The sequence below is a fragment of the Mauremys mutica genome, chromosome 2 (genome assembly GCF_020497125.1).
Source record: "Mauremys mutica isolate MM-2020 ecotype Southern chromosome 2, ASM2049712v1, whole genome shotgun sequence".
Classification (NCBI taxonomy): domain Eukaryota; kingdom Metazoa; phylum Chordata; order Testudines; family Geoemydidae; genus Mauremys; species Mauremys mutica.
This window is the reverse complement of record NC_059073.1, coordinates 175,642,216-175,668,289: the sequence shown is the minus strand read 5'-3', so window position 1 is coordinate 175,668,289 and position 26,074 is coordinate 175,642,216. Positions and strand designations below refer to the sequence as shown.

Here is a 26,074-nt window from a genome sequence, read left to right as displayed (position 1 = left end):
TATTATACAAGAGCTTTTATAGAAGCAGTTGGTTGGTCTTGTATCCTGTGATTATATGCCTAACCTGTCAGGGAATGGATCCTGGGAGCACTCCCTCAGAAGGGTCATCCTTGCACCAGTGATGAGCCTGGCTCAGGAGCTGAAGGGGGTGAACCTGTGTCTCCCCTTTCCCAGGGCTTCCAGGATCCCACCTCAACTCAGGTGAGAAAAGCCCTAAAGGCTACCCTTACTTGTGACCTATGGGAAATGGCTCTAGTAGGCTGGTGCACCATGGTAGAATACCTGGGTCACAGTAATAATCAGTTCATGCTCTAGCTCTTGAAACTCACCCCGGAACACACCTGTGCGGGCGGCTGCTGCAAAGGTCTATGCCTGTTCTGCACTACTTCTGAGACCCTATACTGAGGATATGCCCTGGAGGAGCCTTATGACTACTTTGCAGCCATTTTACACTAGCTGTGCTGGAGCAACACACCTGAGAATTCCCCCCTCAGACTGCAAATCTTTTGCAGAACTTTAGTTCAGGAATTATATATTTAGTTGAAGGGCGATGTTCTTCACAAAACTCCTGATTTTCTGAGACAGGAAGTAACACCAGCTTCCCAAAAGCCATAAAGGTTCACCCCCTTCAGCTCCTGAGCCAGGGTTTGCATGGGTATAGGGACACCTTGGCCACACAGCAGGGGCGGCTCTAGACATTTCGCCGCCCCAAGCACGGCGGCATGCCGCGGGGGGCGCTCTGCCAGTCGCCGGTCCCGTGGCTCCGGTGGACCTCCCGCAGGCGTGCCTGCGGATGCTCCACTGAAGCCATGGGACCAGCGGACCCTCTGCAGGCTGGCTGCCTGCCACCCTGGCGGCGACCGGCGGAGCGCCCCCCACGGCATGCCGCCCCAAGCACACGCTTGGCGTGCTGGGGCCTGGAGCCGCCCCTGCCACACAGCTTCTGCTGGGGTGCTGGGCGAAGAAGGGTGTGGCAGTTCTGTATCACCCAAGCAATCCTTCATGCTGAGGGAATCTTTAATGGATCCTTTAGAACAAGTTTAATGCTGCTTTGTGCTGCCAGACCAGTATAAAGAAATGTTAGCAGGGCCCGAGATCTGGCCCTTTATCTGTACCTAGTTATACATGCACACAACTATTATCTGTGAAAAAAAGAGACCCCTTATTCATTTCTGTAAGTTTACTGAAGACAATAAAATCACAACTGGCATCTTCATGTAGTTACAAAGACTAAGAGAAATGTAACCTCCTCTTTATATACTCACACATCATGTTAGTGAGACTGATTGGTGGAGATGACATAGGAATGAAATTAAAGCATTTTGGATTTGTGAACATGAAAGAGAAAACATATTTTGAAACCCACTGAAATAATGAAGAATATCCATTTTCACAGATCATTTATGATTAGCACAAGATGTCGAAATGAGAAATACTAACACAATATAATCATTCAAAATGTTGCTACTTTCTTTTCAGAACTCTCCTTTTGAGGCTTTTAAGAGCCTGCATGACACAATAAAATATCAAGCATGAGCCTCTGGCCCTAATCCCCTCAGCATATGATTTTATAACCTTCTTTTTCAGTAACAGAATAATAAAATGTGTCTGTATAAAGCATGAAGTCTGAACTATATAGCAAACCATATAACTGCTGTGCATCTTTTCCATTTCCTGTCCTACCTTGGAACCTGATGGTGTTGTTGATTATTTCCAGTGTATCAGCTACAGCATTATACTCTCCCACCTTCACTTCCTTTCTATCTGCAGAGAAACAAACAAGTAGGATTGTTTATGTCAGTTCACATCTTCTCAATAATGTAACTGTTTCCCTTTCTTGTTGTTGCTATATTTATATTCAAAATACCACAGAAAATGGCTCAAAGAAAAGAAATACGCATAAGGAATATGAATTATTAAAGCAGAGTGGCAGATTTGATATCTATTAGTATAAAAGGAAACATTTTAGAACTTTCAGAAAAATACAAAGTTATATTGGACAATGTATCTATTAAGTCATCATTCAATACTAATTTGCATAAATAGCAAACTATTCTACTTTAGAATGAACATCTTTTCTAATCCCAAATTGGTAACATTAAATACTGGTTTGGGGTCAAATTACCACCTTTACTCATGCTGAATAGTACCCTTCTGCTCAAGTAGCCCATTTAAACAAATAGGATTGCTTGCTGAATGAAGTATTTCTCAGATGGAGTAAGGATGACAGATTCAGACCTTTGATGAGCAGCTTAGTTAAAAGAGCAACTGGGAATCTGACATCTGAATCTTATTGTGAATTAACAACTCATCAATTATCTGATTGGAAAACATAATCCATGTATTTATTGCCAAATTCTATAGGAGCTAGAATACTTGGGTGCCACCTTTCAATGGGTAACCTGGGTTTACAGTTACATACACAGCCCTATTGTTTCTCACATAAATAATTTGATGCAGTACCTTAATATCTCTGGCTAGCTATTCTTCATATCATCCCTATTGCCACAGTATTTTGAACTTGTACCTTATATGGTGTGTGTTTGTTTCAGTCTACTGTTCATGTTTGACAGGAATTTTCTATTTGACATAAGCTTTCTTGCTATTATAAACTTGTGCACCTCTCCACTTAAACTTACATTTTTACTCTCTTTTTACTTTTTGATCATAGGCATTCAAACCATCAGTATCTGAAATACAGCATTCTCAAATAGCCTTGAGGCAGAGTCTATGGTTTTAAAATTTCTTACTTTTCCCTACAACTTGCGGTTATCCATCTTCCTATTTTTTTAATGTTAGAACTTATTGTATAGTGGTCAGCATCACTCAGTTGAGATTCTAGGCTTACCTTCTTTATTAACTCCTACATCTGACTTAAGACTCAATCAAAAACTAACAGGTTTTCTCTTTATAGCAGGAAATGAATGACAAAATTAACAGCATCAACGCAATCTAGTTTCACTAGTAGGGTGGTGAAGCACTGGAATGGGTTACCTAGGGAGGTGTTGGAATCTCCATCCTTAGAGATTTTTAAGGCCCAGCTTGACAAAGCCCTGGCTGGGATGATTTAGTTGGTGTTAGTCCTGCTTTGAGCAGGGGATTGGACTAGATGATCTCCTGAGGTCTCTTCCAACCGTAATATTCTATGATTCTAAGCTGCACATCATAGAATAGCAAGACTGATCTATTAACATCAAAGGTGCAGAAGGTGACACAGAAACTAGGAGAATTTGAGTGGGTTGTTTCTACATTTTTCCTACGGTCTGTAAGAACAAAACAAAAATTATCCATGGTAAAAAAACTTACCTTGGCAACACTACTAAGAAAACAAATAAAATTACTAGAAACTAAAAGAAAACAATTAGCTGTACCACAAAAATTGTACTCTGCACTGTTTTGAGCACTTGATTCCTGAGTTACTCAAACTAAATACTCATGTTGGTCGTATAAATGATTGACCAGGGTCGCCTTTCTTCTCACGTCCTTGCACCAGAATCATAGTTTTTTCCCATGTTGGGTACATGATATGTCCTGGTCTGTAGCCCTAGCAAGATTTTCCATGGTGCACAGCTCCTTCAGGAACTGGCAGACCAACAGACATTCCATAGTTTGTGTTTCACCCCAGTCACATGTATCTTGGTCACTGGAATAGCCGCACTTCTGCATATTGACTTTTAACCTGACGACTCTTGTGTGAAGGCAATTTAAACATTTTCAGGTCGAACAATCCTCCTTTGTGCCTGCTGGAAGGTGTTCGACAATGTCAATGTGCAATTTGATGTCCTCATCCAGTATTTCAAGCCGTATGCACCACATTTCCAGTCATGTCAGCCATCGGCAATTTTTTACATGGTTTCATTGCAGCTAGGGCGCTTTTCTGTGATTTCAAGGTGGCTAATTGCTGTGGCGTGGCAATGTAACAGTTGTCTTTACTCTTCAACCTGTTGTAATAATTCTATTTATGATACCATACTCCCTGAGCATGGTATTCCCTGGCACTCCACACAGGGTGGTTATTGTAAGAATAATTAACTCACTCAAGTCCATCAAGGCCACTGTAGCCTGGAGTGGGAAAGTGGCCTCTTTCCTCTGCAATTATTTAAGAGACATTTTTCCTGGTAGCCAGTCCATTATCCTTATATTCACATTAAAAATAAATCATCCACCCCTCAGCCTTCTATGGAAGAAATGGCACAGGTACAGATGTTGGAAAAGGATTTCTTCTTACATTGAAGCTGTGGATAGGAATGTTTGAAAGATCTGTGATCATATCGAGCCATAGCTAGTTGTTTTTATTGTATTTATAGACAGCAATCATATCCCTCTCAACCTTTGTTTTGGTAGGCTAAACAAACCAAGCTCTTCCAGTCTCCTCTCAGAAGATAGGTCCTCTATACCCCTGATCATCCTAGTAGCTCTTCTCTGCACCTGTTCCAACTTAAATTAATATCTTTCTTGAACACAGGTGACCAGAATTGTTCACAATATTTCAAATAAGGTCTTGCCATTGTCTTGTACAATTACATTAATACTTCTTTATCTCTACTGAAAATGTCTTGCCTAATACATCCTAGGATTGCATTTGATTTTTTCACACCTGCATCACACTAGTGGTTCATAGTCGTCCTGTGATTGACTCACACACCTATGTCTCTCTCTTCCTCTATCACTTCCTACTGATGAGCCCCCACCTTGTAGCAGAAATTTTCATGATTAGACCCTAAGTGAATGATGGTGCACTTTGTACTATTGAATTTCATCGCATTTCTGTTACTCCAGTCTTCATGATAATCCAGATCTTTTTGTATAATGTCATGATCCTCTTCTGTATTGATAATACCTCACATCTTTGTATCAGCAAATTGCATTAGTACACTTCTAATTTTGTACCAATATCATTAATAAAAATATTCACTCAGATTGGTCCCAAAGCCAATCCTTGAGGAACTCCACCTGTAACCTCTCTCCAGTCCTGTAGTTCACCTTTCAGCACAACCTGTTGCCTTCTCCCCTTTAGCCTGTTCCTTATCCACTTCACAATTCTTGTACTAATCTCCATCTTTTCTAATGTAACTAATAATTTTCCATGTTATCACATCAAATGCTTTACTAAAGTTCAAGTATATGAGATCTACTGCACCTCCCTTAAATATCAGTTATTTTCTCAAAGAAGGAAAATAGGTTAGTCTGGCATAAACCCATATTGCATTATATCCTGTTTTCCTCTATTCATTTAATTATTCTTTCCTTCCCAATTTCTTCTAAAGCCTTGCATATTACTGAGGTCAAACTAATAGGTCTGTAATTGCCAGATCATTTTCCCCCTTTTTAAATATAGGTATGACGTTAGCTATTCTCCAGTCATATGGTATTACCCCAAATAGATAGATTTATTAAAAATCCTTGCTATTGGACTAGCAGTCTCATGTGCCCACTCTTTCAGTATTCTGGGATGGAAATTATCCTATCATCCCCAATTTTACCACATTAAGCTCTTTAAGTTTTATTCATCAGGAAACTGTTCCTGACCATGAGTTCTGCATGAGTGTGTGGACTCATTTTTAGTGGAGTTACTGGAAAGCCAGCTGAAGCAGTATGACAGCAAAGTCTCTTTCCATACCACAGAAATTGCCCTATTTTCAAATTTTTAAAGGGACATCAAGAGGTCATCAAGTCCAGGCTGATGTACTGAGGCAGGACCAAGTAAATCTAGGCCATCCCTGACAGGTGTTCATCCACCTGTTCTTAAAAACCTCAAGTGATGGGGATTCCACAACCTCCCTTGGAAGCCTATTTCAGATATTAACTACTCTGAGAGTACGTCTATACTACCTGCCGGATTGGTGGGTAGTGTTCGATGTATCGGAGATCAATTTATCACGCCTCATCTGGGTGCAATAAATCGATCTGCTAACTGATGTCCGTACTCCACCTCAGCATAAGTAAGGGCAGTAAACGGGGGCGCTGCGCAGTCAACTCACCGCCATGAGGACGGCCAGGTAAGTCGAACTAAGATACTTCAACTTTAGCTATGCGAATAGCGTAGCTGAAGTTGCATATCTTAGTTTGAACCCCCCTAAATTTCCCTTGCTTCAGATTAAGCCTGTTACTTCTTATCCTACTTTCAGTGGACATGGAGAACTGATCCTCATCCTCTTTATAACAGCCCTAACCTATTTGAAAACTTTAACTCCCTCCCCTTTATTTATTGTTTCTCAAGACTAAACATGTCCAATTTTTAAAATCTTTCTCCATAGATCAGGTTTTCTACACCTTTTATAATGTTTGTTGCTCTCCCTCCAATTTGGCCACATCTTTCCTAAAGTGTAGTGCCCAGAATTCGACAAAGTACTCCAGCTGAGGCTTCACCAGTGCTGAGCAGAGCAGGGCAATTACTCCCATGTCTTACATACAACACTTCTGTTAACACACCGAGAATGATATTTGCCTTTTTTGCAAATGCATCACATTTAATATGAGTCAACAATGTGTGATTCACTACAATTATCAGGTCCTTTTCAACAGTATGACCACCTAGCCAATTATGCTCCATTTTATAGTTGTGTATTTGATTTTACCTTCCTAAGTGAAGTATTTTGCACTTGTCTTTATTGAATGTCATCTTGCTGATTTCAGACCCTTTCTGCAAATTGTCAACATCATTTTGAATTTATAATCCTGTCCTTCAAAGTGCTTGTAACCCTTCCCAGCTTGGTATCATCTGCAAATTTTATAAGTACACTCTCCACTCCATTATCCAAGTCATTAATGAAGTTATTGAATAGTACTGGACCCAGGATTGACCCCTGTGGTACCCCACTAGTTACTCCCTCTAAGTTTGACAGCAGGCCCTTGATAACCAGTCTTTGAGTACAGTCTTTCAATCAGTTGTGGACCCACCTTATAGAAATTTCATCTCGACCACATTTTCCTAGTTTGCTTATGAGAATGTCATGTGGGTTTGTGTCAAAAGACTTACTAAAATTGATACATTACACCTGATGCTTCCCCCTCCCCACCATCCACTAGGCCAGTTACCCTATCACAGAAGAAAATTCACTGAACGTTTAAAATTTTAAAAACTTTATAAAATGGTGAAAAATAATGAAAACACAAACCTGACCAAAGCACAACATGGTAATCATCACTAGGACTGCTCATTAAAATTAAGGATTTAAATAATATATAGGATTGTCTTTATTGATTATAATTCTAAAAACAAAAAACATCTACTAGTTATAACTTGTCATGAAAGCCCTACTTTCATCTTTCTTCACTATTCTTTATTTTACCATGATTTCAAGGGATTAGTGGCCCTCCACAGCATTATAGTACAGAACACATCTCTGCAGGGGGATGGATGCAGGTACAATGGCTGCAAAGATGGGGCATCTGGGCATCCTGTGCACTGAAGGGAGATTCTGTGTTGACTTTGAAGGGCCTTGTCCAGTAGGAACCACTGGGGTGGACTGGAAAAAGGCTACTGAATCTTGACTTATCAGGATCTCCATGTAGAAGGTGCAGAGAGGCTAGGATAACAGTTACATAAAGGCTGCACTGTGGACTCCTAGCCTCCTTGAAGATAAGAGTGCGCACTCCATCCTCAACACCCCCTTTCTGCCTTTACGCTGGGAGAACAAAGAAAAGTTTTAGTGCCAGATTTGAATTTTAGGTGCTTGAAAAGACTTGCTAATATGGCTGGACAGACATACACGATTGCAAATATTTGGAGCTATGCAGCCATCTGCTCCACCTATCTGTGGTCTGCCACTTGGCATCTCTGAAGCAATGTCACAGGCATATAGGCCAATAAAATCACATTCAGATATTGGAGTCCTAATATCCTGTGATTTTAAATATCAACCTATTTAGCTCCCTCCTTTCTCAGAGATTTCTCATCTTTTTCATTTCCAGGGACCCTTTTCCCCCCAATATCCCCCAGGTCTCCTTCCCATTTACTTGGTGGTGTCTTTGGGAAGCATCTAGCTGGCCCTCTTGCCTTTCCTTTGAGGAACAGCTGGCTGGTCTAATTCCTGCCATCAGGCTCTTCAGGTTGGGGTGACAGGAAGGCTCTTTCTTCTAAATTATCTGCTGCACTGCTTGCACTTGGAGGTGCACTACTTGTGTGAGGCAACCCAGACTGCATCAGAAAGCTGACTAGGAAACTGGGTTATTTTTTAGTTTGTTTGCTGTCTTTGCTTAAAGCATTTTCCCAGTCTTGAGATGTCCTGAAGAGCCAGCACTCTCTTTGGGAGAACAAACCATTTGAAATATTTATAAGCATGTTCTAGAGCAATTCCATAAAGTCTCAAGAGTTGTCCCATGCTTGGACACCCTTGTGGATGACATAAAGGTATCTGGAGACAGAGGCACAAAAGGACTTGGATGTCTAGATGTCACTTTAGGTTCCTAAATCCAACATATAAGCTCCACTGAGATCCTCAAAAATCCTTCTCAGCTGCCGCCTAACTCCGTAGGTACCTAAAATCCCTACATGCTAACATTTCCACCATTGAAGTTCCCTAGGCACCTAAGTTTGTGTTGTTGGGCACAGCTGCCTCAGCACAGGCACCTATCTCAAACCTAAGCTCCCCATTTCACCTTAGGACATTCTAGTCAAGACTGTAGAAAGTTCTCTGACTTTCTCTGCCCTGTGCTGATTTGGCTGTTGGCTCCAACCCTACTCTTCTCTTACAATCTCTTTGCCTTAGCGTCACTCCACACTTGTGCTTCTCAGCCTGTTCTCCTGATCCTGTCCCCTTTGCCCCTCCTTGCCTTTTCTTTTCATTTATCCATTTAGCTGATCCCCTGCTAAGTAAACACCCCCAGCCCAAAGTGGAACAAGCATGCCATTTGCTACCATCACATTGCTCACTCGGCTTGTTCCTCTGGCCCCTTCCCCTACCCTATGTCTGTCGTGTCCATTTAGATTGTAAGTTCTTCGGGGCAGAGACCAGCCTCTACTCTTTGTTTGTACAGTGCATAGCACAATTAGACCCTATTCTTGGTTGATCCTTAAGCACTACTGTAATAATCTTGGATATTAATAATAAATAATCCTCCTCAAACTAGGCATTTGCTGCCTGTCTTGACAACAGAGTGCAATCCGGTAGGCAGTCTCAGAGCATGCCTAAGCCTACCCAAAATGGCTGGAAGTGGTGAGTCCCCCGCTGCCCATTATAACTTTTAGCCCAGTCATTAGGGCACTCATGCAGGATGTGAGAATCCTAGGTTCAATTCCCCTCTCTGCCTGATGTGGAGAGATACTCCTGGGGGGATTCTGCACCAAAAAATCCAAAATTCTGTGCCAAAAAAAGCAAAATTCTGCATATTTTATTTGTCAAAATAATTCACTATAATCACAACAGTTTCACTTATTTTAGTAATTTATTTAAATTACCATACAGAAAAAAATCACAATAACTGTTCAGCATTTCCTAAACACATCAGAGTTATGTTACAAATACTTGGTAACCAAGACCCTGCATTCCAGTTATAATTCTGGATTTTCATTTAAATTACATTACTTTTATTTTGGTGTCCTGTAAAGTAGACTGTTGCTTTAAATCGCTCAGACTTTCACACATGAAAGTCATACAGTTTTGCTAATCATTGTCCCCCACTTTTTAAATGGATAAGTAAATTAGATCCTGAGCTGTAATCTAACCCCACTGGTCCTCTCGGGCACAGGGTCAAAAAAGCAAGAAAACACAGATCTTCCTAGCTGAGGTTTCTGTTACTGTCATTTACAACAAGGCTCTTTTATACCATTCTGGCAAAGTAAAGGAGCCACAATTGACTTAGAATGGGAACAATTAACTAACAATGGGAACATTAGCAGCCTGCCGGCTTAGTTGTTACATTTCTGCTCTGCCTCAGGGTCAGCCTGCATCACACAGCCCTATGCCTCCCAGCCCCGGATGTAGCAACAGAGAGCGAGAGGGACGGAGTGAGTCTCTCTCACTCGTCCACAGGCAGGCAGGCACCCAGCCTCCCTCGCACAGTGATCTGCTCTCTGCTGCTGGCTGCTCCCAGCAGATGTGAGGAAGGGGCGTGTGTCCCCCTCAGATTTCTTGGCTCCCCCATTTTTCTGCTGCATGCTGACTTTGTGGATCTCATTCTTAGGCATGTAACCCTCCCCAAGTCCCCCAACTCCCAGCTGTCAATTCAAGTGACCAGATGTCCTGATTTTATAGGGACAGTCCTGATAGTTGGGGCTTTTTTTTTTTTAATATGGACTCCTATTACCCCCCACCCCCTGTCCCGATTTTTCACACGTGCTATCTGGTCACCCTAATTCCACTGAGTGGCTAAGTGCCTACAAGTTTGGAGTCACAACACTGAGAATTGCACTGCCCAGGTTCCATTGTGAATCCAGCCCCAGGTGTTTCCATCAGCTTGACACTGCCATTGCCTGTATGGTACTTTGCTCAGCCCCATGCTGGCCTTGAGGCAATTCTTTGATGAAGCAGGGAGATTTCAGATAAATCATTTATTTGCATATAAAAAGGTTTGAGAAGCCATTTGACAATGGCTGCAGAAGAACAAAAGCACAGGCATATTGGGTCAGAACAATGGTCCATCTAGCCCAGTATCCTGTCTTCTGACAGTGGCCAATGCCAGGTGCCCCAGCGGGAATGAACAGAACAGGTAATGATCAAGTGATCCATCCCCTGTCACCCATAACCAGCTTCTGGCAAACAGAGGCTAGGGACACTTCAGAGCATGGGTTTGTTTTCCTGCCCATCCAGGCTAATAGCCATTGATGGACCTATCCTCCATTAAATTATCTAGTTCTTTTCTGAACCCTGTTATAATCTTAGACTTCACAACATCCTCTGGCAAAAAGAGTTCCACAGGTTGACTGTGCGATGTGTGAAGAAATACTTCCTTTTGTTTGTTTTAAACCTGCTGCCTATTAATTTTATTTGGCGACCCCCTAGTTCTTGTGGTATGAGAAGGAGTAAATAACACTTCCTTATTTACTTTCTCCATACCCAGTCATGATTTTATAGACCTCTATCATATCCCCCTTTAGTCCTCTCTTTTCCAAGCTATAAACTCCCCGTCTTATGAATCTCTCCTCATATGGAAGCTGTTCCATACACCTAATCATTTTTGTTGCCCTTTTCTGTACCTTTTCCAATTCCAATATATCTTTTTGGGGATGGGGCGACCTGCAGTATTCAAGATGTGGCTTTTTATAGAGGCAATATTTTATTTTCAGTCTTACTATCTATATTTTTCGTCATGGGTGGCAAATGAATCCCCCTTTGGGGAGACTAGCCCACCGGCCCTCCCCTTCCGCCTCAGGGCCCCCCCCACCCCACATGCTGGAGCCCCAAGGCCCTCCCCCCGATGACCGGAGGAGCCCTGAGGCACCCCTGGGGCCAGAGAAGCTCCAGCCTATCTGCTCCAGCTGCGCTCACCTGCCCAGCCCATCCGTGCCCACGGGTTCCCTCCAGATCAAGCACCTGGCCAGCCCCAGGCCCTGGCCAAGCCGCTGTCCTCCCTTGAGCACATGACTGGCCCCAGCACCCACCAAGTCACTGGCCCTCCGGAGTGCCAGGCTGCTGGCCCAACCCTGGGCAGTTTGAGAGCTGCCCCTGGGACTGGTGGGCCTGAGCTCCAGGCCACTGGCCGGCTTCAGGGTAGAGACGGAGGTAGAGTGGGGCCTCTTGGGGAACATGGGCGGGGCCAAGGCCTGGGTTAGGGGATGGTTAGTCTGCCCTGGCCTTTAATACCTACTGCCCATTCCCTTCCTAATGATTCCCAACATTCTGTTAGCTTTTTTGACTGCCACTGCACATTGAGTGGATGTTTTCAAAGAACAATCCACAATGATTCCAAGATCTCTCTTACGTAGTAACAGCTAATTTATGTATAGTTGGGATTATGTTTTCCAATGTGCATTACTTTGCATTTATAAAAAAACAGGAGTACTTGTGGCACCTTAAAGACTAACAAATTTATTTTAGCATGAGCTTTCGTGAGCTAAAGCTCACTTCTTCGGATGCATAGAATGGAACACACAGACAGGAGATATTTATACATACAGAGAACATGAAAAGGTGGAAGTATGCATACCAACAGGCAGAGTCTAATCAATTGAGATGAGCTATTGTTAGCAGGAGGAAAAAAAACTTTTTGAAGTGATAATTAAGATGGCCCATAGAAGGTGTGAGGAGAACTTAACATAGGGAAATAGATTCAATTGGTGTAATGACCCAACCATTCCCAGTCTTTGTTTATTCCACAGTTAATAGTATCTAGTTTGCATATTAATTCAAGTTCAGCAGTTTCTCTTTGGAGTCTGTTTTTGAAGTTTTTTTGTTGCAAAATTGCCACCTTCAAGTCTGTCACTGAGTGGTTAGAGAGGTTGAAGTGTTCTCCCACTGGTTTGTGTCCATTTATTCTTTTGCGTAGAGACTGTCCGGTTTGGCCAATGTACAGTCTCTACGCAAAAGAATAAATGGACACAAATCTGACATCAGGAATCATAACATTAAAAAACCAGTGGGAGAACACTTCAACCTCTCTAACCACTCAGTGACAGACTTGAAGGTGGCAATTTTGCAACAAAAAAACTTCAAAAACAGACTCCAAAGAGAAACTGCTGAACTTGAATTAATATGCAAACTAGATACTATTAACTGTGGTATAAACAAAGACTGGGAATGGTTGGGTCATTACACCAATTGAATCTATTTCCCTATGTTAAGTTCTCCTCACACCTTCTATGGGCCATCTTAATTATCACTTCAAAAAGTTTTTTTTCCCTCCTGCTAACGATAGCTCATCTCAATTGATTAGACTCTGCCTGTTGGTATGCATACTTCCACCTTTTCATGTTCTCTGTATGTATAAATATCTCCTGTCTGTGTGTTCCATTCTATGCATCCGAAGAAGTGAGCTTTAGCTCACGAAAGCTCATGCTAAAATAAATTTGTTAGTCTTTAAGGTGCCACAAGTACTCCTGTTTTTTTTGCGGATACAGACTAACACGGCTGCTACTCTGAAACTTTGCATTTATAAACACTGAATTTCATCTGCCATTTTGTTGCCTAGTCACCCAGTTTTGTGAGATCCCTTTGTGACTGTTTATCCCTTTTTCCAGATCATTTATGAATATGTTGAATAGGATTGGTCTCAGTATAGATGCTTTGTTGCCTATCTTTTAACCAGTTACTGATCCATGACAGGACCGTCCCTCTTATCCCATGACAGCTTACTTTGCTTAAGAGCCTTTGGTGAGGCTAGAGTGGTCTGAATAGAGTAAACTGAGTAGAGTAAACTACAGTAGTCTGATCAGAGAAAGAAATCTGTTTTGACAGGTATTTTTCATTTGCAAGAAGTAGAGATGGGAATAACATACTCCTTTTATTCAGTCAATTAACTGGATAAATCAATTTTGGAATTTTGTTGGAGTTCAATTAACCATTAAGTTAATAAACTATTTGCATGCCAATGTCATGTTAGGGAAAAATATACCCATTATACCACAAACATACCAGTTATATAGCAATATACCTCAGCTATATGCAATGGCAAAAATCCTAATTGACATTATAAAAGGATATATAATGTATCCTGTTGATGCAGTAAGAAGCACCAAGAGGCGTACTAGCTGCAAAAGCCTGTTATGAAGTGAATTTCACCGTTGAGGAAAATGCACTATATCACACAATAATCCCAGAGATACCTCAGTCTGATTGCAGTAGACATGTCTAAAGGTTACACTAGATATAGCAAATCAGAAACTTATTGCACTATAGCAGTCTAGCATCATTATAGCAACATCACTAATGGCAGAGAACTCTATAAGCATCCTGAAACTCCTCTGGGACTTCTACAAGTAAAGCTGCTCCTTAGTGTATTGGCTAATTGCTTATCCACAGTTTTGAGATAAAGCATGCTGCCTTCTTAAACCCATTCACTACAGCATGCAATGGCTACAGACAAATGATTTTCTGTCAGTGTCTGTGTTCTGGGGGACATCTTGCTCCAGGGTTTTCAATGTACAGCAGTCAAAAAGTTTTTCATACCTGAGCCATTCTTTTTAGGTGACAAATCTGAGGAACTGTCCCAGATTGACGTGTCAGTAGAGGAGGTTTTGGAACAAACTGATAAACACTAATAAGTCACCATGACCGGATGGTCTTTACCCAAGAGTTCTGAAGGAACTCAAATGTGAAATTGCAGAAGTACTAAGTGTGGTATGTAACCTATCATTTAAATCAGCTTCTGTACTAGATGACTGGAGGCTAGCAAATGTGATGCCAATTTTTAAAAAAGGCTCCACAGGCGATCCCAGCAATTACAGGCTGATGAGCCTGACTTCAGTACCGGGAAAACTGATTGAAACTATGGTAAAGAACAGAATTATCAGACACAGATGAACAGCATGTCCTGGTCCCCACAAGGAGAGAGGCAATTCTTAATTTAGTCCTAAGTGGAGCACAAGATTTGGTTCAAGAAGTGAATATATCTAAACTTCTTGTTAATGGTGACCATAATGTAATTAAATTTAACGCACCTGTTGGGGAAAACATGCCAAAGAAACCCACAAGAGTGGAATTTAACTTTAAAAATGGGAACGGCACAAAAATGAGGAAGCTAGTTAAATGGAAATTAAAAGGAACAGTCACAAGCATTAAATGCCTGCAAACTGTATGGAGATTAGTATGGTGGTTGAAAATAGAGGCTCAAACTAAATGTATACACCAAATAAAAAAGAACAGGCAGAGGGCCAAAAAAATGCCACCAAGGCTAAACAGCAGAGTAAATGAGGCAGCTAGAAGGTGGGGCTGGATAGGACATACACTACGCAAGCAGCCAACTAACATCACTAGACACTTGGTGGAACCCCCAAGGCAAGCGGAAAAGAGGCCATCCAAGAAACACCTGGCGACGCGACCTTCAGGCTGATAGCAAAAAAATGGGCTATACCTGGAACCAGCTAGAGCGAATGGCCCAGGATAGAGGACTCTGGAGATCTGTGTTGGCGGCCCATACCCCAATTGGGGTGACGGGCATGAGTGAGTGAGTGAGAAGTAAAAAAGCACCCGTTAAAAATTAGAATTCAGATCCTAATGAGGAAAATAGAAGGGAGTATAAACTCTGGCAAGTCAAATGTAAAAGTATAATTAGGCAGGCTAAAGAATTTGAAGAGCAACTGGAAAAAGACACAAAACTAACAACAACATTTTTTTTTAAGTACATCAGAAGCAGGAAGCTTGCCAGACTATCAGTGGGGTCACTGGATGGATCAAGGTGTTAAAGGAGCATTCAAGGAAGACAAAGCCATTGCGGAGAAGCAAAATGAATCCTTTATATCGATCTTCACTTCAGAGGATGTGTGGGAGAAGGGCTGGCTTGAGGGTTTTTGCCGACCCAAGCGGCAAAAAAAAAAAAAGCCGCGATCGGCACCTGCTCCACTGCGCCGCTTTCTTCTTCGGCGGCCGGTCCTTCCTTCCGAGAGGGACTGAGGAACCCACCGCCGAATTGCCGCCGAAGAGCCCAACGTGCCGCCCCTTCCCCTTGGCCTCCCCAAGCACCTGCTTGCTGAGCTGGTGCCTGGAGCCGGCCCTGTGCAGGAGATTCCCCCACTGACCCATTCTTTTTAGATAATAAATCTGAGGAACTGTCCCAGACTGAGGGGTCGATAAAGGAGGTTTTGGAACAAATTGATAAATTACACAATAATAAGTTACCAGAACCAGCTGGTATTCACCCAGGATTTCTGAAGGAACTCAAATATGAAATTGCAGAACTACTAACTGTGGTATGTAACCTATTGCTTGGATCAGCCTCTGTACCAGATGACTAGAGGGTAGCTAATGTAAAAGTTGCTTTTTTAAAAAAGGTCCAAGGGCAATCCTGGTAATTATAGGCTAGTACACCTAACTTCAGTATCAGGCAAATTGTTTGAAACTACAGTAAAAACAGAATTATCAGACACATTGATGAACATGATTTGTTGGGGAAGAAATATGTAAAGAGAGATCATGCCTCACCAATCTACAGAATTCTTTGAGGGAGTCAACAAGCATGTGGACAAGGGAGATCCAATCGATATAGTGTACTTGGACTTTCAGAAAGCCTTTGACAAGGCCCTCACCAAAGATTCTTAAGCAAATTAAGCTGTCATGGGATAAGAGGGAAGATCCTCTCAGAAATCAGTAACTGGTTAAAAGACAGGAAACAAAGGGTGAGCTGGAGCCGGTTCGCACCGGTTCGCGCGAACCCGTTGTTAAATTTAGAAGCGGTTTTAGAACCGCTTGTTAACTAGCTTCCCTGCGAGGGAAGCTTTGATGGGCTCTGCCTGGGAAGCCTGTAATTCCTCCTCCCGGCCGCCGGGGGGCGCTGCGCTGTGCTGCGAGAGCCATGTGAGCTGCCTCCTGGCCCTGTTGCTGCTCCTGCTCTTTGGACCTCTGGCCCTGGGGCTCCTGCTGCTGCCCCGTGAGTCCCCGGCTGCGTCCTGCTGCTCCCAGCCCCCCCCCCCCGTGTGAGTATCTGCGCCCCTCCCCCGCCTTCCCTGCCCCCAGCCAGCCCCTGCTACAGCCACCCCCAGCCCCCAGCCAGCCCCTGCCCCCAGCCAGCCCCAGCCACCCCCTGCCCCACCCCCTGCCCATAGCCGCCCTCTGCCCGCAGCCAGCCCCTGCCCACAGCCGCCCTCTGCCCGCAGCCAGCCCTTGCCACAGCCACCCTCTGCCCACAGCCAGCCTCTGCCTGCAGCCCCGCCACAGCCACCCCCTGCCTGCAGCCAGCCTCTGCCCACAGCCGCCCGCAGCCACCCCCTGCCCACAGCCACCCGCAGCCCGCCCGTCTGCATCACCTGCCCACAGCCAGCCCGTGTCACTCCCTGCCTCCAGCTAGCCCTGCCCCACGCCCCTATCTGCAGCCAGCCCCACATCCACTGGTGCCCTGCAGTTCCCAGGGCAGTAACCCTGCACACCTGCTTTAATGAGGGGGGGGGCAGGGAGCAGCTGGGACCCACACATGTGCACACCCTAGAGTGACCAGACAGCAAGTGTGAAAAATCGGGACGGGGGTGAGGGGTAATAGGAGCCTATATAAGAAAAAGACCCAAAAATTGAGACTGTCCCTGATCACCACCCACACATGTGAAACGGAGCTCATTTCTAGTTCAGCCCCATCTTTTTAAAAAAGAACTTTAGGTAGGGTTAAAATACATCTGTATTTTCCTGGACATGTCAGGCTTTTCGGTTCTTAATCACCTCCTGGGAAAATATGGACGTATGGTAACCCTATTGGTACAAAAAATACATGCTGTCGCACATCCCTTAAATCAGAACTTTTTATAGGGAACCCGTTGTTAAATCAGAACTTTTTATAGGGAACCCGTTGTTAAGATTTTGGCAGCTCATCACTGGTAGGAATAAATGGTCACGTTTCACGATGAAGAGAGGTAAATAGTGGGGTTCTCCACGGATCTGCACTGAGACCAGTGCTGTTCATCATTTTCATAAATGGTCTGGAAAAAGGGGTAAATCTGTGAAGTGGTAAAATTTGCAGGTAATACAAAACTACTCAAGATAGTTAAGTCCAAAGCAGACTGCGGAGAGTTACAAAAGTGATCTCACAGATATGGGTGACTGGGCAACAAAATGGCAGATGAAACTGAGTGTTTATAAATGCAAAGTAATGCACATTGGAAAATATAATCCCAACTATACATACAAAATGGTGGGGTCTGAATTAGCTGTTACCACTCAGGAAAGAAATCTTGGAGTCATTATGAATAGTTCTCTGAAAACATCTGTTCAATGTGCAGTGGCAGTCAAAAAATGAACAAAATGTTAGGAACCATTAGGAAAAGGTTAGATAACACAGAAAATATCATTATGCCACTGTATAAATGTCGGGTATGTCCACAGCTTGAACAACACTAGCAGTTCTGGTCACCCATCTCCAAAAACATATACTAGAATTGGAAAAGGTAAAAAGAAGGGCAACCAAAATAATTAGGGGTATAGAACAGCTTCCATATGAGGAGAGATTAAAAAGATTGGGACTGTTCATCCTACAAAAGAGATGAATAAGGGGGCATATGATAAAAGTCAATACAATCATTAATGGAATGGAGAAACTGAATAGGGAAATGTTATTTACCCATTCAGATAACACAAGAACTAGGGGTCACCCCATGAAATTAATAGGCAGCAAGTTTAAAACAAACATAAGGAAGTAGTTCGTCACACACACACAGTCAACCTGTGGAACTCATTGCCAGGGGATGTTGTGAAGACCAAAAGTATAAGAGGGTTCAAAAAAGAATTAGATACATTCATGAAGGATAGGTCTATCAATGGCTTTCAGCCATGATAGTGAGGGATGCAACTACATGCTCCAGATGGCCCCAAATCTCCAACTGCCAGAAGATTGGATAGGATGACAGGAGATGGATCACTTGAAATTACCCTCTTGTATATATTCCCTATGAAGCATATGGCACTGGCCCAATATGGCTGTTCTTATAATCTTATGCTTCTTTTTTATGACCAAACTCATAGCAGAATTTTCTTTGGCATTTGGTCCTGAAGATTATATGGCCAAATACTTGTAATAATAATTTCTCAATAATGATAGCAGAGACAGTCTTCCTTAATTTAACTTTCTGTTGAATATTTTACTTATGGAAGTGACAGTGCCAATTGCATAAATGAAGATGCATTGAGATTTGCACATAAAGGACCACTGAAATCCCTGTTTCATAGTTTAATGGCTGCATTTATTTTCCAGATTTGACAATTCTTTATAGGACAATTGAATTTTCCATGTAGCTTTATAGTAAAACATTATTAACTTTTGCAGAGGAAACATTTAACAATGTTCCTTTAAAAAAAAATCTGTTTTCCTCCCCATTGGTTCCTCTAGCTCTCACAATCCCCACAAATTCCAGACTTTCCTCTCCCTCAAACATATGCATATTATGCCATTATCTTGAACAAATGAAACTTCTGAGCATTTAAATTAAACACTAAATTATTCCTCTGATTCAGAATAATTTAACTGAGTTTTGCCTAGATTATCTGGAGTAACGGTCAAATTCTGTCATCAGTTTATGCTTTCCAGTGCTGTCAACCAGCCCCTTTGCTCAGCACAAAGGCCCTGCTGAGGCCAGCTTGCCAGCACTGGGTATGGGAATGCTCTGAAACAGGGCTGGTGTAACCACTAGGCGAACTAGGCGGCCGCGTAGGATGCCCAGATTTGGGGGGCGCCAAAAAGCTGTGTCCGGCATCATGGGAGTCAGCTGAGCAAGGTAAGGCGGGGCCTCCATAAGAAACCTGCCCCCGCAGCAAGGGGCGCTGCGCAGGATGGTCAATGGGAGCCTGTGGCGGAGCAAGGAGGAGACAGCTGGCTGGGCGTGGCAACCAGCATGGCTGAGGGACGGAGATGTTGGGGGAGGCAGGACATGGTCCTAAGCTCAGCTGAGCTTCACCTTCCAACGTGCTGCACCTGGGGCCAGACGCAGCCGCCTCCTGGGGCGAGGGAAAGTGAAACTAAACCCCACAGTGTGACGGAGGAGAAAAGGCTGGCACAGGTGCCACTTCCAAATACACACACCCCGGTGGCACTGTGCCAATGCGGGAAGCTGGCCCTGATCCCGAGGGAGATCCTTACCTACTCTCTGGGAGAGCCCGGCTCTGCCCTCCTTGCCCCTGGGTCCCCTCTGGAGGGCAAAGTACTCAAAGCCTGGGAACGTTTAAAAACTCTGCGAGCTGGGGTCATTCTCAGCCTCCTCCTTGCTCATAGGTTCCCCCCGTCCAGAAGGGACCATTGTGATCATCTCCCCTGACCCCCTTGTATTAATTCTAATGAACAATGCCGCATTATGCAGTATTCATTTTGAGAGTTTATAATAAGCGATGCTCTGTGGGGAAAGAAGGGGAAGAGGGGGCGCAAGGTGGAAGTTTTGCCTAGGGCGCAAAATATCCTTGCACCATCCCTGCTCTGAGGGAGCACAGAGGAGGGATAGGTAGGAGGAAGTGTGTATAGGGCTGAGAGAGAAAATTTGAATTTGAATAATGGAGGTAAGTGGAGGCTGGAGTGAGGGGGAAAGGTGCTAGTGTGGGGAGAACCCCTGTGTAAGCGACTCTTACATTGGTGAGCACTTACTTACAGGAGTAGTCCCACTGACTTCAGAAGAATATTTGTGTAAGCTAGTGCTCACCAATGCAGAACTGCACAGTCTAGGCCAGGGACAGGGCCGTCCTTAGCCAAAGGCAGAACAGGCAGCTGCCTAGGGCACCACTAGGTCTGGGGGCACCGCTCTGCTGGGAGCCCGGACAGATGGGAAGCAGTGGAGCACGTAAGAGCAGGCTGCTGGGTCCTAGAGAGAGCCGAATGCAGCACAGTCTGAGGGAGGGGATTGGCTGCTGGGAAGTCTCTGGGAAGGGAAGGGAGGAGGGGTGGGGGAAGGAACTCACCTGTGTGTGACTCTTTCCCCTGGAGTGAGGTGAGGCAGGCTCCGCGGCTCTGGCAGTATCCTTTGTTGTCTCCCATAATGTCCATTCTTCTCCCCCCTTGCCCCATGGAGCACCTGCTCTCTCTGTCTCCCAGGGCTGGGTTGGGTGAGGTGCTGGGGGCGGGGGGAGGCTGGCTGGCTGCCTGCTGAGGAATGAAAGTGAAAGTAACTCACTTCCTCAGTAGGCAGCCAGGATTGGAATGGTCACACAGGGCTGGGCTGGGAATAGCCAGATAGCATGTGCGAAAAATCAGGACGCGGGTTGGGATAGGGTGAGACAGTCCTAATTTTTGGGTCTCTCTTATATAGGCTCCTATTCCCCCCCACCACCCGTCCTGATTTTTCACACTTGCTCTCTGGTCACCCTAGGTAGGGGTAATTGGTGCCTATATAAGACAAAGCCCCAAATATCGGGACTGGCCCTATAAAATCAGGACATCTGGATCTGGTCACCCTAGCTAGGGAGCGCCTCTCCCCCCCGGGCTGGCAGTGATCCATCTCATCCAGAGGGAGCTGCACAGGGCAGGATGAGGTGCAGTGGTTCCATGGGTGCCCCGTCCCTGAGATCAGATGCTGTGCTAACTTCACCATGGTCCGTTGGGCTGGCGGTGGTGCCCATTGATGTGTGATTGGACCTGAGAGTTTGCTGCTGCTGCTGCCACTCTGCACCCCAAGAGGTGGATTTTGGGGTCCTGCAGTTTTCCACCTATCTCCTCCTCTACTGCAGCTGTTGGATCAGCAGGCTGGGGGGTGAACTAAGCATGAAAGCAGTGCTGTGTTGCCACTTAGATTGACATTTAACAAATTTGTTTGCCAAAAATGCTTGCTAACAATCCTGAATTCAATTTCAATTTTTTTAAATCAATATCTTAACCAAAAACAGAAAATTAAGTTGTTGACAATTATTTGTGACAAGTTTGGTATGGGGAAGGGTGTGGGCCAGTTTTCATCAGAGAAACAAAAAATGTTGACTGACTTTCCTATAGCCCTGTTATTGCTAAATAGAGCCCTCCAACAACTGTAATATGCTCATCTCCTTACTAGTGTATGGAGCAGGGATCGGCAACCTACGGCACAGGTGCCAAAGGTGGCACGTGAGTTGCTTTTTAATGGCACACAGCGGCACTCAGCCCACCACTGCTCTGGGGTTCCAGCTGCTACCCCATTGCCACCCGGGGTCCTGGCCGCCGGCCCCACTCAGCACCTGCTGCTGGCCTGGGGACCCCCAAGGAACCCCAGGCTGGCAGCTGAGACCCCGGCTGAGCCACTCAACCCGCTGTTGGCTTGGGGTTCCAGTCACTCACCTGGCAGCGGGCTGAGTGGGACTAAATTTAACGAAATAGAAAAACAAGAGCAACTAATGACAAAGTGCAGGAAGCTAGAGCAGTGGTCCCCAACCTTTTTCGTCTGGCGCCCGCCAGATGAAGGACCATGGTGGTGGACGAACATCCACTGAAATGCTGCCGAAATTTGGCGGCATTTCGGCGACGACGTCTCTGGATGACGCTGCTTGTCGGCAGCAAGCGGTGTCACCCAGAGGTGTCAGTGCCGAAATGCTGCCGAATTTTGGCGGCATTTCGGCAGACGCTCGTCCTCCGGCCAGTATGCGGGTGCACTGAGAGGCACCTCTGGACGCCCTGGTGCCCGCGGGCACCGCGTTGGGGACCCCTGACCTAGAGAGCCTTCTGAAGCAAGGTGATCATTTTGATTTAAATGTACTTGAACTGTACAAAGAATTGAGTTGTTACCACATGCAAAATCGATGGACATTGTACAGTTTATTCATACCAGCAAACTTGTGTACATTGCCACTCATATTCTACTGACAATTCCTGTAACAGTAGCATCAGGAGAATGGAGTTTCTCAAAACTAAAGCTCATTAAAAACTATCTCCACTCTACAATGAGTCAGGAACACTTGACTGGTCTTGCTATTCTTGCAATTGAACAAGCCATCACTTTGTCTTTGTCATACGATGACATTATTACTGATTTTGCAGCCAAAAATCCAGAAAGATTGCTTTTAATTAAAAACAAATCCTTGTTTCAATACCTCTTCATATAAATTCCCAATAAAATGTTGACAAATTTTAAAAAATATATTATTTGCATCATTCTGTCAAATCAGAATTTTTTTCTATAGGGCTACTTCTTTAGTGCTAGTCCACCAGCATTACAGTGTGCTTAATTAAGTTAAATTGGCTTTAATAACATGCATGTAGCAAGTTTTCCAATACTGTAAGCTTATAAGAACATAAGAACGGCCGTACCGGGTCAGACCAAAGGTCCATCTAGCCCAGTATCTGTCTACCGACAGTGGCCAATGCCAGGTGCCCCAGAAGGAGTGAACCTAACAGGCAATGATCAAGTGATCTCTCTCCTGCCATCCATCTCCATCCTCTGACGAACAGAGGCTAGGGACACCATTCTTACCCATCCTGGCTAATAGCCATTTATGGACTTAACCACCATGAATTTATCCAGTTCCCTTTTAAACATTGTTATAGTCCTAGCCTTCACAACCTCCTCAGGTAAGGAGTTCCACAAGTTGACTGTGCGCTGCGTGAAGAAGAACTTCCTTTTATTTGTTTTAAACCTGCTGCCTATTAATTTCATTTGGTGACTCCTGGTTCTTGTATTATGGGAATAAGTAAATAACTTTTCCTTATCCACTTTCTCAACATCACTCATGATTTTATATATCTCTATCATATCCCCCCTTAGTCTTCTCTTTTCCAAGCCGAAGAGTCCTAACCTCTTTAATCTTTCCTCGTATGGGACACTCTCCAAACCCCTAATCATTTTAGTTGCCCTTTTCTGAACCTTTTCTAGTGCTAGAATATCTTTTTTGAGGTGAGGAGACCACATCTGTACACAGTATTCGAGATGTGGGCGTACCATGGATTTATATAAGGGCAATAATATATTCTCAGTATTATTCTCTATGCCCTTTTTAATGATTCCTAACATCCTGTTTGCTTTTTTGACCGCCTCTGCACACTGCGTGGACATCTTCAGAGAACTATCCGCGATGACTCCAAGATCTTTTTCCTGACTCGTTGTAGCTAAATCATATTGTATGTATAGTTGGGGTTATTTTTTTCCGATGTGCATTACTTTACATTTATCCACATTAAATTTAATTTGCCATTTTGTTGCCCAATCACTTAGTTTTGTGAGATCTTTTTGAAGTTCTTCACAATCTGCTTTGGTCTTAACTATCTTGAGCAGTTTAGTATCATCTGCAAACTTGGCCACCTCACTGTTTACCCCTTTCTCCAGATCATTTATGAATAAATTGAATAGGATTGGTCCTAGGACTGACCCTTGGGGAACACCACTAGTTACCCCTCTCCATTCTGAGAATTTACCATTAATTCCTACCCTTTGTTCCCTGTCCTTTAACCAGTTCTCAATCCGTGAAAGGACCTTCCCTTTTATCCCATGACAGCTTAATTTACATAAGAGCCTTTGGTGAGGGACCTTGTCAAAGGCTTTCTGGAAATCTAAGTACACTATGTCCACCGGATCCCCCTTGTCCACATGTTTGTTGACCCCTTCAAAGAACTCTAATAGATTAGTAAGTCACGATTTCCCTTTACAGAAACCATGTTGACTATTGCTCAACAGTTTATGTTTTTCTATGTGTCTGACAATTTTATTTTTAACTATTGTTTCGACTAATTTGCCCGGTACCGACATTAGACTTACCGGTCTGTAATTGCCAGGATCACCTCTAGAGCCCTTTTTAAATATTGGCGTTAGCTAATGTAACTTCCAGTCATTGGGTACCAACGCCGATTTAAAGGACAGGTTACAAACCTTAGTTAATAGTTCCGCAACTTCACATTTGAGTTCTTTCAGAACTCTTGGATGAATGCCATCGGGTCCCGGTGATTTGTTAATGTTGAGTTTATCAATTAATTCCAAAACCTCCTCTAGTGACACTTCAATCTGTGACAGTTCCTCATATTTGTCACCTACAAAAGCCAGCTCAGGTTTGGGAATCTCCCTAATATCCTCAGCCGTGAAGACTGAAGCAATGAATCCGTTTCTCCACAATGCCTTTATTGTCTTTAAGCGCTCCTTTTGTATTTCGATCGTCAAGGGGCCCCACTGGTTGTTTAGCAGGCTTCCTGCTTCTGATGTACTTAAAAAACATTGTTATTACCTTTGGAGCTTTTAGCTAGCCGTTCTCCAAACTCCTCTTTGGCTTTTCTTATTACACTCTTGCACTTAAGTTGGCAGTGTTTGTACTCCTTTCTATTTGCCTCACTAGGATTTGACTTCCACTTTTTAAAGGAAGTCTTTTTATCTCTCACTGCTTCCTTTACATGGTTGTTAAGCCACGGTGGCTCTTTTTTTAGTTCTTTTACTGTGTTTCTTAATTTGGGGTATACATTGAAGTTGGGCCTCTATTATGGTGTCTTTAAAAAGGGCCCATGCAACTTGCGGGGATTTCACTTTAGTCACTGTACCTTTTAACTTTTGTTTAACTAACCCCGTCATTTTTGTATAGTTCCCCCTTTTAAAATTAAATGCCACAGTGTTGGGCTGTTGAGGTGTTCTTCCCACCACAGGGATGTTGAATGCTATTGTATTATGGTCACTATTTCCAAGCAGGGCCGCCCAGAGGGGGGGGCAAAGGGGGCAATTTGCCCCGGGCCCCGCAGGGGCCCCCAAGAGAACTCTCCTGGAGCCCTAGCGCATCAAGCGCCGAGTCTCTGCCGGGGCCTCTGAGCCCCGCCCCGCTCAGAGCCGTGTGGTGAGGGGGCGGGGCTGGGAGCTCCAGGCTGAGCTCAGCTCCCTCTGCTCAGCCTGGAGCTCCCAGCCCCGCCCCCTCACCACGCGGCTCTGAGCGGGGCGGGGCTCAGGCCCCGCCGGCCACACGCTGCGGCTGTTCCGGCGAGGCACTGAGACTCCGGGCGAGGAGGGAGCTGGGGGTAAGAGGCTGGGGCGGGGGGGAAGCGGGACCCGCCGCCGAAGCTCAGCCCGGTCTTCGGCGGCGGGGGGCCCCTTCCGTTCCGGGACCCGCCGCCGAAGTGCCCCGAAGACCCGCGGCGGGGACCCCCGCCCCCCCCCGCCAAATTACCGCCGAAGACCGGGCTGCACTTCAACGGCGGGTCCCGCTTCGGCGGCAATTCGGCGGCGGGGGGGCCCCCGCCACGGGTCTTCGGGGCACTTTGGCAGTGGGTCCTGGAACAGAAGGGCCCCCCGCCGCCAAAGACCCCGGGCCCCCGGAATCCTCTGGGCGGCCCTGTTTCCAAGCGGTCCTGCTATAGTTACCTCTTGGACCAGCTCCTGCGCTCCACTCAGGATTAAATCTAGAGTTGCCTCTCCCCTTGTGGGTTCCCGTACCAGCTGCTCCATGAAGCAGTCATTTAAAGTATCGAGAAATTTTATCTCTGCATTTTGTCCTGAAGTGAAATGTTCCCAGTCAATATGGGGATAATTGAAATCCCCCACTATTATTGGGTTCTTAATTTTGATAGCCTCTCTAATTTCCCTTAGCATTTCATCATCACTATTACTGTCCTGGTCAGGTGGTCGATAATAGATCCCTAATGTTATATTTTTATTAGA

The 26,074-nt window shown here is 44.6% G+C and overlaps 1 protein-coding gene across 1 annotated transcript in view; it reads right to left on the bottom strand.

Moving 5' to 3' along the window:
• The window catches only part of GABBR2 (gamma-aminobutyric acid type B receptor subunit 2), a 940,989-nt gene that overhangs the window by 316,645 nt on the left and 598,270 nt on the right, over nucleotides 1-26,074 (bottom strand). The window contains exon 9 of the mRNA XM_045004115.1: nucleotides 1,684-1,764. Within this exon, the coding sequence (XP_044860050.1) occupies nucleotides 1,684-1,764 (81 nt within the window). The remainder of the gene's footprint in view (nucleotides 1-1,683; nucleotides 1,765-26,074) is intronic.